The sequence below is a fragment of the Colias eurytheme genome, chromosome 15, assembly GCF_061535395.1.
Source record: "Colias eurytheme isolate Ceu_HAF_F1 chromosome 15, ilColEury1 Martin Lab GWU primary, whole genome shotgun sequence".
Classification (NCBI taxonomy): Eukaryota; Metazoa; Arthropoda; class Insecta; order Lepidoptera; family Pieridae; genus Colias; species Colias eurytheme.
Genome location: NC_142994.1, coordinates 6,967,409 through 6,981,368, shown reverse-complemented (window position 1 = coordinate 6,981,368; position 13,960 = coordinate 6,967,409). Strand labels below are relative to the sequence as shown.

Genomic DNA, 13,960 nt, shown 5'->3' with positions numbered 1-13,960 from the left:
TAGGTATTTCATTATCCTGTTTGTAGGTATTACGGTTTAAGCAGAGGTTGCTAAGATAGATCGACGTACGGATTAAATCTGTTTTCAAACTTCGTACAAATAAATGATCAAGTGTTACAATATCTTCGGAAAAATGTCTATATTTTGTAAAAAAATGAAAAAAAAAAATAGTTATGGAATAATATTCGAAAGAATTCGTTGATAATTTTTATCAATTTTTTTTTAAATAACCACATAGTACTTACCCATATCAATAGGTAGAATCGTACATAGTAGGTACCTACTTACTTCAACCACCTATTAATACGAAAATATTAAACCCCTTCATTATTCATACTTTGCTACAATAAGTATTAGCCAAATAACCCCAAATCGGGTCGCGTAAAACCCGCTTTTCACGTAAATCCAATTTGTGAGGTACGTCCAAAAGGGCGATTCGTGGCTGGATGTAATTATTCACGTGTTATGACATCTCATTTGAATATAATCGCAAGGCAGGCCCCGATGCGTGAGGCAACGCTGGCTATAGGCCATTCACACGAACGCCACCTATCTGATCGAGATTGACCTATGAAAAGCGGCTACTAATTAAAAAATAAACTAACCAAGACGCTTTGTGAGTATTACCGGCACAAATTTACTGGCGTGAAATATATTATGAAATACAGGAAATGAGACTTAACTAACCTACTCATAGTCATAACTTGGCGCAGTTGGGAAAAATGTAATGAAGAGTTTAGTATTTTTGGTCTTTTTTCAGTTTTTAGTTTGAAGTGGCAGTAGGATCAAAATATCAGTAGATATTTAGAAATGCTCTGATGTAAAATCTCTAAAAGAATAACTTACAGTGTTTTTATTTTGCTCAAAGTCTCGAAGATACACTTGATCGGTTTTCGTGGAATGAGGTTGGCTTTCAAGAAAATCTCGTTTATGCGCGGGGTTACAGCTCGATTATAATAAAAACTAATGATTTTATCATATACCTAATATTTTATGTTAAAAGATGAAGCAATAAAGCTATAATAGTGAAGTAATATAATGTGAGTTCAGTACATATTTGCAAAGGTTGCATTCATTAATGCTTTATCTATGCATATCACCTTTCCGAGAGCCATTGTAGCTAGCGCACACCGTGGAGCAAGCAATATAGTATTTGTGAAAACGTGTACAGTCAGCAAAGAAGGAAAACTGTATACCAAGATAGTCTTTTAAATTGTTTATATGAAAATATTGCTATGTTCATGCTTAATTAATTATTTTTAATTAAAACATTTTTGTCTGTTATATTTAACCATTTCACTGTAAGCTCAGTTGCAAAATTGTTTCCTTTTTACTATCTAAATATTAATATGTCTCTCATTAAATCTCTTTAGGTCGCAGAGTTACTTAACCTAGTAGGGAAGTAACAGGAAGTAACACCTACTTGAGGAAAATATTTTTTCACCCCCCTAAAAACTTTGCAATATATTCCAAGAATAGTTTTTTGATCCCTTAGATCAGGTCCTCTTACAAATAGCTTTATTCGTAAATAATGTATGGAAATAATCAATATTATGTTACCTATATTATAATATTTTACACCTCAAATATTGAACAATATTCCTATAAGAGCGTTCTTCTGAAAATCTGTTAATAAAAGCCTGCCGACCGTATTCTATCTGGGCGAATCTCTTCAGTTTAGACACTCGTCCAAGACAAACATGCATCAAGAGAAACCGTATGTGAAATGACGATTAAGAACAGTTGTTAGTAGCCTTTGTTCGATCTGAGATAAGCGCTATTGTATGAGCAACGGTACGATGGCGAGTACAATACGGGGTGAACCTGATTGTACAGTGCACTGAATTGCCGTGAAATTCATGTGAAAATACGGAATATCTACTAAGGAGGCTACTTTTGCAATTGACGTGACAGATTTGTGGTAGTTTTCAGTGCCTTCTTAGGTGAATTCATGGGTAGAAAATTATTGAACGATAGGTATAATTTTCTTATTTAATACTAACTGGAATACGTTTCCCAGACAATAAAATCACAATATATCAGGGATAAACTATTTTTATTAGGTTTATATATTTAATTATCAGAAACATTTATTTTATTCAAGTAGGTACTTTTTGCTAAATGAATGGAAATTATCAATTGGTATTGATGACTCTCATACCTCATCTAAATTCATGTTCAATTTTTATCAACCTTCTAGCTAAATAATTCCTAAAACCCCTAAAATTGCTATGTAAAAGTACTATACATCCATACAATTATTACCACTGTACATGTTTTTTTATTATTTGAAAATGGTAGCTATTGTTGGTTTTCGGTTCTCACCGTCATTTAATTACCTAGGTAACTACCGTTTCGTAATTAGTGGTTTGTAAATGAATTGAAAGGATAATAACTAATGTCGATATCGAATAATAGACGTTACGTTTTAAACGATAGAATATCACTTATTTTTAATTCAAATCGATTTCTTCTACCTATTTTTTCGATAGTTATTTTCTTTATTATGAAAATTTTCATCAACTTTTTAGCGGGATTTTTAAGGGATTTTTTATTGTATTCAAAAAAGTTGGTACCTATTAAAGAGCATAATCTAAATTTGAAATCACTTTCAAAATATGTTAATTTTCCTTAAAAGTACCTAAACCGTTTATCAGTAAACTAATTATACCTATCTACCAAATATAGGTACGCAGGTTATTAAAATTAAATTGTAGCGAATATATTTCACTTCAAACCGTACAATTATTACCAGTAACATACCCAAGCATTTATTGCCCGAGTAAATAATTAGAAGCCAACGACAATTGATTTCCGTCATTAAAATTTATAATTTCGAAATTTGCGTGGTCGAGGCGCGGTTGCCGCCCTAATGTTAGGCTACGTGAGGGTATGTAAGGCCATATTTACATAGTGGATTGAACGGCGGTTGTGCGGGTTTTTTCACCTAATATATGTAAATGAGAAACAATTAGGCGATTTAATACACGGAGTAGGCAGTCTAGGCAAGTGCACCTCGCGCCCCTTCCTTCCAGACGCCATATGTTTGTAGGCGGGCAGCCAAATTTTATACTGAGTGTTTCGTTTTTTAGTTTATTACTTCATATATGGAGAACACATTCTTGAGTTTTAAATGAAAGTAGAAATGGTACTTTGTTATGCTTTTTATGTTTAAACATTTATATTCAAAATATTTCACCGTAAGCAAGTTATAGGTAGGTATCTACCTATGACTTAAATATTTGATGGTCGGTTGGGACAAGAAAGGTAAAACACATTATTAGAAAATAGAAATGTCGTATTAAATAATAATAGAGCATCAATAAACCTGTAGCCCTTTGGGTAGCGAATAATATTAACAAACTGTTTATTGTTCTAAATTGATGCAGACATAAAAAGTACCTACCTAAGTCTATTAATAGACTTCTTTAAGTAACAAAAACTTTATCGAAATTAAAGGAAAATCAATGAAAATCAAATCCATGCTTGTGAATTCCTATAATTTATGATTTGTTACATATCTTCATTACTTAGGTAAATGATAATATACTTTCCCAATAAGATATTAATTTTGAATTTCACCAATAGTTAAGCTATAGGTTCCTACAGTTAAAGTTAGCATGATTCCTAGATTGGCATACCCACTCCTATGTTTAATATTTATTGATAAATTGGGGAGTTTTGGATGGGTTTGGAGTGTTTGTGTGTTCTTGTTACCTATAGGTAAGTATAATTTCTAGAAAAAATAAATTAGGGATTGGTGAAATAAGTGCATATTAATTAGATATGACTACAATTTCATTCTACAATTTTAGGATAGCCTACTAATAAATTTAGTTATTAAAGTACCTATCTACCCGCTATCATTTGGTAGAGTTATTTTATAAAAAAAAAAATAATAATATGAACACCGCTGCATATATGTAATCATATAAAACCTCAGAACAGAGATAGAGTTAATTAATATATTACCTACCTACCTAGTGTATTTTATTTTTAATGACTAAGGACTAAGTATTTCAAATTATTATTTAAGAACATGGGTGTCTCTACCTACTTATCGTGTATCTTCTTACTTAATAAGAAGGTAGATATCTAATGTAACGTTACGATACAAATATAAAATTAAATAATGATTTAATTTAATTAATGATTAAATTAATTTTATATTTGTCTCGTAAATTCAGTGTTTGTGAGGTTTTTTAGATGTAGTAGATACCTACGTAGTCGCTGGATCTATACTAAACCGATTTTAAAAGTCTTATACCAACACCTTTAGCAACATTGTTGTGAGGCTATCTATATATTTTTTGTTGAGTCGGGATTAGCGGTTAGTAATTAGTTAGTGATTACCTACTTAGGTGTTAATTGATTTATTTATTTAAAAGAGGATTCCTTGAGGGTTTATTTCCGCCTTGTTATGTGTTTTAATAATGATAGATGGTGTAAAATGAAATGTTCTCTCTTTAATAAACTATTTAGAAATGTGCAGTCTTTTTAAATAGATTATAGTTGGATTTCCATCTCATCGACGCGACATTGCAATAAATAGCGCTACTCAAAATATCTATATAATGGTACCTACCCTTATTTCAAAATATGGCTATATTAAACTAGGTATAAAATCACTCATTGATAACTAATCGGTATGTTGTAATAGAGCCTACCTATGTAGGTATTCTTAATATGATTCAAATTTATCTTTGTTTTCAAATTTATTTTTTCTTGATTTTATCTGACAAAAAAGTGATTTTATGGTAAAGCAAAATTATTATCGCTAAAAATTCAAACTCACACCAACCGTTAAACAAAGGTTATCGTTCAGTGACAATATTCTTGTTGCACTTATTCGGAAGCGGCGTACCGCAGTAAGGGCGGCGCGTACTTGGCCCCGCCCAGCGGGCGGGAACGCGCTCTAGCGGTCATTGTGAGATGTGAATAGATTCTGTATCGTATTGGTTATAGGATTAACACTTTGGTGTTTTAAGGAATGTCAGATTTATGTTTAATAATGTTTTTGTATGAAATAAATTAAGTAATTTAAAAAAATTATTTTATAGGATTTTTAATTTTTTGTTACTCAATTTATAGCTCTACCTTTAAGTAGTAAGTAGGTGTTTAAATTAATTCGCAAATTACGCAATCCGAAAAAAAACCCTTACACAAAAATATAAAAAAAAAATTAAAAATAATAATAGTACTAGGTACTATATCTAAACATAATATACCTAATTGTAGGTACGTATCTCTTGTTTTGTTGTCTACCTAGACATTAGATATCTACATATGTAGGTACCTATACGATAGTTATCCTAAAAATACCTAATATGAACAAATATTTTATACTGGGCGGAATATTTATGTATTTTATTTTCTGTACCTGACTACCGATGTTGAAAAAATTTAAGTGTCTCTAGAGTTTAGGTTACAGGCAGCAATTGATGATAAACTGCATACATATAGACCTTAAAAATTATACAAATCCATAAATCGACTTAGGTACATCAATTATTTTAGAGAATAAGTTACTCTAGGAATATGAACTCTATCAATTTATTATGATTCGTAATAAATTGATAGGTAGGTAGAGTAAAAACCTATTCAAAATTAATTACCTAAATTTTTTAAATAGGTAATAATTTTTTTAAAGCGACCTATCCATGGTTTTTAACCCATTTCTTTCAAAACAAAGTTTACAAAAACCTCTATCAGGACTTGAATTAAAAATTTCTTTTATTGTGATAGGTACCTTGTGATAATTTCACATAAAAGCCAAAAGGTTTTCAATTTCCCAGAAAAAAATTACGCAACCTGTTGAGTAGGGTGTAGCATCTAAATGAGAATAATCAGGTAGATGTCAGATCGAATGTCAACTACCGTCTGGGTGGTCCGTGATAGATGGCACAAATATTTTGAACGCATTATAATGGAAATAGGCGATGTGTGTAAGGCGGCAGGCGCTTTGTTACAGCGACCACGACGAATGTCGCACGACCAGACTATCCTGACACTTGACAGCGTTATATATGTGCTACTGAACACATAAGCGGTAAAGGGTTGTCAAGGATCAAACAACACTGGTCGCAGTTGAAGTTTACGTGTAGAATCACGATCGCATTGCGTATGTGGGGCGTTCTTTGTGATTCTTGGGTGACACCTCGCTCTATTGTTGAAACTGAATAGTGAAGAGGGAGGCAATGCAAAAGGAATTAGCTTCAAAGATGGTGGAGTTGTGAATGTTTACTTCGCAGGTATGAAATGGATGGTAATGAGGTGGTATATGCTTTGGGATTTGTAGCTAAGGTAAAATAAAATTTAGGTACACAGTTCTGGAACCAAAGACAACACTCAAAGAATTATATCAAACAATATTCAAAATATTATTCAATAAGCGTAGGTAACTACTTAAAGAGCAACAACTTAAAAAGCGAGAACTGAATATTGATGTTAACATGCTTACCAACTCAACTGAAATATTTTCAATCATCGCTAATTATCGTTTTTATTTTGCAGGTATCATAATTACTTTATTTTATCTTTTATTAGAATACGTAAATAACGTCTTCAATTAAGTTATATATTTCACTCAATCGAACAAGCGTTGGTATCCTATATTATCAAGCCTTACCTACATGATTATCAATAGTATAAAATAATATAATCGCAATATAAACAAGTGATACTTAGTAAAGGAAATTGCTAAATATAAATAAAATGGCTGGCAGCTACGTACCTAAATCTATTTTATTAAAATGGGTAGATAAATGCGTGGAATAGGGCATCTGTGGTTCTCCGATAGGAACCTGTCTTGGCCGGTGTCAGATAAAAGCCGGCGAGCACAAATAAATATATTCATTAGGTGACACCCACGCGCTATCTCGCCACTAAATCCTGCACGTCGGCGCTTGTCTGAAGAAGCTGTGGAACAAAAACAAGCTCACCAATAAGAAACTTTGGCTATCTCAATTAATATAACGCAATCTTATTCCTTTACAAGGCTCTCTCGGACGGAGTGACGATAAATCTCTCTAAAACGCAATATATCTACAGTTTAAAGTGTATCCATGTAGGTATTCTGTGTTTTGGTTTTTCATTTTACATTTTATGGAAAACTTTTTGTCGTTTTTGCTGTGGGAAATTTCTTATTGGAAACAGGGATAAAGGTATGAACTGGGGTGAACGTATCACCTACTTAAGTTACATATTTCTGCATATTATGCCTACATACCTACCTATGTTCTGAAAAAAAACTTTGTAGGTGAGACAAAAAGTTCCTAGTGTTCTCATTGTGTGTTTACTTTAGAGTTTTAGAGTGTAACTTTAGTGTCAGTTTAAAGATAAATAAAAACATTTATTTTCCTAATAAAGTTTTACACTACCTACATAAGATTAACACAACAACAAACAAAAAAAAAATGAGAAGAGTGAGTGTTCTAGATTTAATACACATTTAGGAGAATACACAAGTGTCCATTGGCATATTTTGATATTTCCAATGTAGCAAAACATGTCCAATTTAGTAGATAGAGCCCCGTTAGAGTGGTAGAGAGTATTAGCAGATTATTGTTACTAATAGAAAAAATGCAGTAGGTATATTTAAAGCTTGAATCAATAATTCACGATCATATTATTAAGAACTATCTAATTTTATTGATAATGAAACTTGCCTGCCACCAAGTGCATATTTAAAAATAAAAATTAACTAAATTTCATCCTTATATTAACGCCAAAATGTAACCCAACGGTTTCTTTCAATATCAATTGCGTAGGTATATATTTAATTTAGGTTTACCAATTTTAAATAACATTTAATGAACAGGTAATAAATTAACTTCATTACCTACATAGTTTGCTCATGATAAGAGACTTTACAGTATCTAAAACCTACCTATTTACTTAGTTATATTTATGAATAAAGTAAATGTTTATATTTTTATTAATTGAACGACATTAAAAATTAATACATATTATCATAAAATCAATGTTTCCGTGGAGATTTATGCTTTAATAATTCGTTAATTGTGATCCTGTTATTGTTAAAGCTTTATTAGACCAATAACAAATTTGTTTGGTACAGGACTAAATATGATATTAAGATTGAATAAATAATTAATTTTATAACGAATAGAATTGAATAGGTACCTAATGATACAATTTATAATTTAAACTCTCTACCTACCTAAATGAGCAATGATGTTCGATTACTTATAGATTTGTGTGAGGATTATTACTATATCATACTTGGTAATTTATAGGTAGGTAGAGAATCACGACAATTATAGAGCAACGTGTTTAATTTTGTAAAATAATCCATTATTGTATAATTTTAATGTTAGGTAGGGTAGGCATATTAAGAAGGAATATAACCTGCCTCTAAATTTAAAAATTGCAATTTTTAAACCTTCACCATATACCTACCTATACAACCTTTAAAAGAATTTTATATGAAAAGCGAACAGAAGCATTTAATTGAAAGTGCTTCAAAGTACAATAATTACCTACATTTAATTATGTTTGGATTTATCAATATCCTTTAATAAATAATTTCAATAGGGCGGCCTATTGTTCGTAAACGGAAACCGCAATGAATCGAGATTGCTACAAATTAAAGAGGTAGCACAAAGAAAGTGTATTTACGATCAAAAAACGAGTTGAAATGTAAAGCGATAGTAGCTACGGCAGTTGCATTTCGGCTGAGACCTTCCGGCGATTCTCTTTTCCCTGTAATTATAAATAAAAACCTCGCACTGATACCGTCTGTTTAATGCACTCGATAAAAGGGAATAAATGCATGTATTCTCTGCTACTACTTGTAATTATAGGTCTTTATTTATACATCTGAGGTCTTAGTAATTGTCTTACAATACACAGATTTCAATTTTCGTATTTACGGCGGCAGATTGCATGTAGAACCGACCATATGACGGTCCTAGCTTGATTGATAATTCTGTTTGAGAATTAAAATAATAAAATTTAATTTATAACCACCGTACCTTGTTATTTCATATTTTTAAATTACTATCTACTCACGCTAAGTTGATAAGAAAATATTTTCAATAGCGCTACGAACGTAATAGAGTTTAAAATAATGCCGCCTTGACTTAATTAAAATGGTACGTGCCCGTTACTCAAACTATTAGAATGCTAAGCATGTTTAAGTAGAGCGACGTCTAATTAACTAACAACCAGTATATTATCGTTGTCTCTTAAAACATTCACTCGTTGCCGTTAAACAGAGCGAGCAAGATATACATTAACACCTTCACTTCACAGAAATTGTGAAAGATCACCTGTGCTCACTACTGTAATTCTGCCACCAAGCGGTAGAGCACCTGTCCCTTTCATACAGTTCAAGCTTAAGCTGAATCGAACGAGTGTGAGTAGGAGTAGTTTTATTCGCGTTTAGTATTGAAAGGGCGTAACGGCACTTGCTTTCTGATAACAAAATCAACTTTAAGCTCACTTGTTAAAGTCGACAATGTAGAGAGCATTTTATTGAACCGTAGAGAACAGGACGGAAGGCTGTAAATGAATGGAGCGTAGCGGTGGATTTGACGCGTTCGGAAATCGAATTAAGAGCGTTAGAGTGAGAGGTGCATGGAGGTTCGATTTAGTGGAGGTAGTTTTTTGTTATTGTTTGGCGGAGATTTTTTCCGAGGCGTGCTAATGGCAGTAGGCGCGCGAGTGGGCGCGCCGGTACGGCAAGCGCGCTCTTCAGTGTTCTGGCTGAGCTTCGAGCGAGCGCGTGCAAGGCGAGCGTCCTCCGCGTAGGTGCTTTGTCTATGTTTAGGGGACTGATAAGTTCGTGAACTTTAGTGAGCTCGATTGGTGCATATGCTTGCGTTCGCGGTGGCTCGACAATGTTGATATCGGCGGGCACCGGCCCAACACCTGAGTTCTCTCCGGCCTCCTGCTGCGCGTCCTGGAAGATGGAGCCGGCGCCTCCCGCGCCCGCCATCACGCAGCCCCTCAACATATCACCTAATGGTAAGTCGCCAGTTACGATCTATTTCATAATTCCTGCAATAAACTGTTTGTCTCTACATTTTGTAGAGCAGTGATTTCGAGTCCAATAAGAATTTTAATATTATATTTTAGAAAAATGAATATGAACATAAATAAAATTTCTTTAAGCCCATATTAAATTGTATTTAATAGAGACGTTACAATGGTTATAGTGATTTAAAAGGTGTTATAGACGTATAAATATTGTAAGATTAAAACATAATTGATTTAATTATCAATTAGTTCTGAGAAATGAACAACCGTCTAAGAAATTCATTGAATATGAGCATGAATTATTCATATTTTATGAAATATTTTTATAGTTATTTAGTCAAAATATGAAATTATCACAATATTAAAACTGGCTGATTTTATAATTTAAGAATCTCCAAAATCATAAGGCATGTAATATTTATTTGATAACGTTACATGAAATATTACATAATACCTATAGGTAGATAAGTAGTTTATTTATTTATAAGATTTAATTCAGGTGCAAGACAAGACAATTATTCTGACCGTTAATTAACACAAATTTAATTTACATTTGATCATCTACTCAAACCATTATTTGTCTAGATAAACATAAATATTAGTTTGATTTTTAGGTAGGTAGGCACAGATGATCTTTTATGTGATGTTGTTATTGCAATAAGAAAATATCTGAAAAATGTTAGCAATACAAATTATTACAAGAAGCCTACATTAGATTTAAAATCTAAGTAGGTAATGTTGTGAAAAAGAGTTATAAGTTTCCATACTTAGTCTAACTTCTGATTTGAAACCTATCCGATAATGAAATTGCAAAAATGCTATTATTAATTAAACATAATTATTAATTTATCTATCTATACCAAGTTATTATAAACCCACTCATGAATTTAATCGCTCATAATAAAGACAATCTATCTAACTACAAATTGTCACGACTTACAAACAATTGGTATCGGAAACCGATGTAAAACGGCAGCTTAATTTATAGGCCTACTTTCTTGCTAGCCACAGAATTTCATAACACAATGTTAAAGGTTGTCATTCGTTATGTCACAGTGCAGCTGGCCCGATGAGTTAGCGAAAAGCGTCGGAACTTATAGGACATTGTCAGCATTGTATTGCCGCGGCCGATCGAACTAATTAATCTTAGATCTGATACTAGATTGTCCGGTAGCGTTTCCGGTGAATGTTACTCAATATTCATACTATTTTATGATATACGGCTGTGTGTTTTGATTGATGATTGGCGGTAAACGCTTTTGTCTCTGGCTAATGTGGAAGTTTTTTAATTTAATTTATTGTGATGATATTATGTTTTAAATGTCACCTTGATAGAAATGAGTTCGGAGTTTGGGAAAATAGTTTTTTTAATTTAGTACTTGTTGAAAGTCTTATAATTTTCTTTTTACAAAGTAGGATAGTAACACACACTTATAAAACCAATAAAATATTGTTACAAGTATTTTAGTCATAAACACTTTATAAGTAGCATTTAATTTTAATATTAAACTTTAATTTAAAGGAAAGAAAATTAAATACTGGTGATTATAGGACTATGGCCTAAACTATCTGTAAGACAAATCAAAATCATATAGGTACCTACCTACTTTGACGTTATTATTTTCTTCGTTTTTATGGAAGTACATTTATAAACTTGTTATTTTAGACATTTACACCTCAAAAATTAATTAGACACGTTTGATTTGTCTAGTTGAATAAAAAAATATTTCACTTATAAGTGTAAAATCCGTGTCCCAATTTTGGCAATACAGCAAAAGCACACGCAACAAATCATTAGTTGTTTCCACGTTTTTGGTACGACGAATATGGGTATAGCAAAACATTAGTCATTAACATTATTAATCGATCCATAAAATTAAATGACAAAGACCAATGGCTAATTACAATTCGCTAATATAATATCGAGTTTTTAGTCCCGCCGAGTACTATTAGCACTTATAAAAGTCATTATAAGATATTTAACTTCGCACAGACGGACGCAAACGTTCATGTTGTCATTTATGGTATCTTGTAGCCATCTTTTTATCACATTTTATGACTGCAACAATAAATAATAATAATTTATACTTATTGCGATAGAAAAACCCTTATGCGCAACTTTGATATTGTCGTTTATAGACACATAAAATAATATTAACGCAAAAAAGCTCAAATCTCTTGTTTATAGCCATCCGTTTATTTGATATTTATTCAATTTTAATATTCTTGTATGTAACGAATGGTTTACAGCTTTTTCATTGTAGATTTGTTAAATATAATTGGATAATAAATAATAATGCAACTTATGAATATTATTTACCTACTTGGGGGATGATATATCCGGACGTATCATGATCTAACGAAATCTATATCAGTGGTTCATAGACAACAAGTAGATCTAGTGTTAATAGGATTTTGTTAATAAAATAACACTTTAAATCTTCACAAAAAAAATTAGAAGAAGGTAATGCTATCTACCTACTTATTATTAAAGGTACCTAGTAAAAGCTTTACATTAAAAATTAATTAAGGGATAACAGATTTAAATTTCAGTACCTATATAGATAATAATTACTTTGCTGTATTTTTTACAAAAGAACCTGGCAGATACTCCAATAACATTATGAAAATTAAAGCTTGATTGCGTAAAAAAGTCAAAACCTACAACTGCAGAAGAAATCGCTTCTAAAATGATAATGATTAATTACAAGTACTGATGACTAAATTTCAATTCTTAGTTTCGACTGAAAACGCTCTTCTGATTTATTATCTCACTGAAAGTTCCATATCGTCCGCACTCAGTCAGAAAGTATCCTTAGTTTTTTTTAAATCACAGATTATAAATAATAAATTCCAAATTAATTTATAATTATGTACATTAATATCTATCTATATCTATAGATAGCTACTAAATAGGTAAGTCAATAAACTCATATAGGTAATATATGTATATGTTCTATTTAACTAAATCTATCTATATAAATCTATGTTCTATTTATATAAATCTATACTAATACCTATTATAAAGCTGAAGAGTTTGTTTGTTTGTTTGAACGCGCTTATCTCGGGAACTACTGGTTCGTAAGGTTATAACTTATAAGTTATAAGCGCGTTCAAACAAACAAACAAACTCTTCAGCTTTATAATAGGTATTAGTATAGATTTATATAAATAGAACATTATAAGCTATATATCATTACGGTACGACCAACAGGAGTGGAGCCACGGGGATTAAAACGCGCGGAGCAGCTGTTAGTATACTATATGAAACTTACATGCGATATGAAACTTAATCATAATAATAATATAGGTATCAATTTTAACCAATTTGCAAATTTTATAAGTTATAAAATATTCTGGTGTCTAAACCACTTAATGTTTTTGATCTACTTCTATAATATATATAATGTATTTCATAATAGCAAAATATGAAACCTGCTGCGTTTATCTGACTTGATTGAATGAAAGTTATCATATCAGTTTTCTATTGATATTTAAACAGTTGCACTATTAGTTTGGATTAAAGATAATGACTTTACCTCCGAATAGCTATTTTAGATTTTTGAAATACTCATTAAAAAATGAAAAGATTGATTTTCTCATTTATTATAAAATGTTGTAAGATGAGAATAGAGACAGCAATTGATCACCTACATAAATACATAAAATATACTTACGAGTAATTCGCCATAAATAATTTCCTTTTAAAGATATGGGCAGGGTTGAGCCTTTAGGTCCTTTAAAAGGATCCTCATTTTCTTATGGAGTCTGCAGAATTCCGTAGTCTGTCTGTTTGTCAATGTTTATAAAAAGTAAAATTTATTAAGAAATGGTTGCATGTTAAATAGCTTTATGAAACACTAGATGTGTATTTAACCATTTTCGAATTATTCAAAAAGTTGGTTAGGTCCTTAAAAGGAAAAAAAGAAATTTGTATAGGAAAATCATTATAAGTACAATT

General features: G+C 31.4%; 1 protein-coding gene across 2 annotated transcripts in view; it reads left to right on the top strand.

Moving 5' to 3' along the window:
- Positions 1 to 9,671: 9,671 nt before the first annotated feature.
- LOC149902383 (paired box protein Pax-6-like) overlaps positions 9,672 to 13,960 on the top strand; it is a 33,639-nt gene continuing 29,350 nt past the window's right edge. The window contains exon 1 of one of the 2 annotated variants that reach the window (XM_090110002.1): positions 9,672 to 9,987. In XM_090110002.1, the coding sequence (XP_089966128.1) occupies positions 9,861 to 9,987 (127 nt within the window). In that variant the 5' untranslated portion in view covers positions 9,672 to 9,860. The remainder of the gene's footprint in view (positions 9,988 to 13,960) is intronic. The other variant, XM_090110001.1, reaches the window with a different exon arrangement.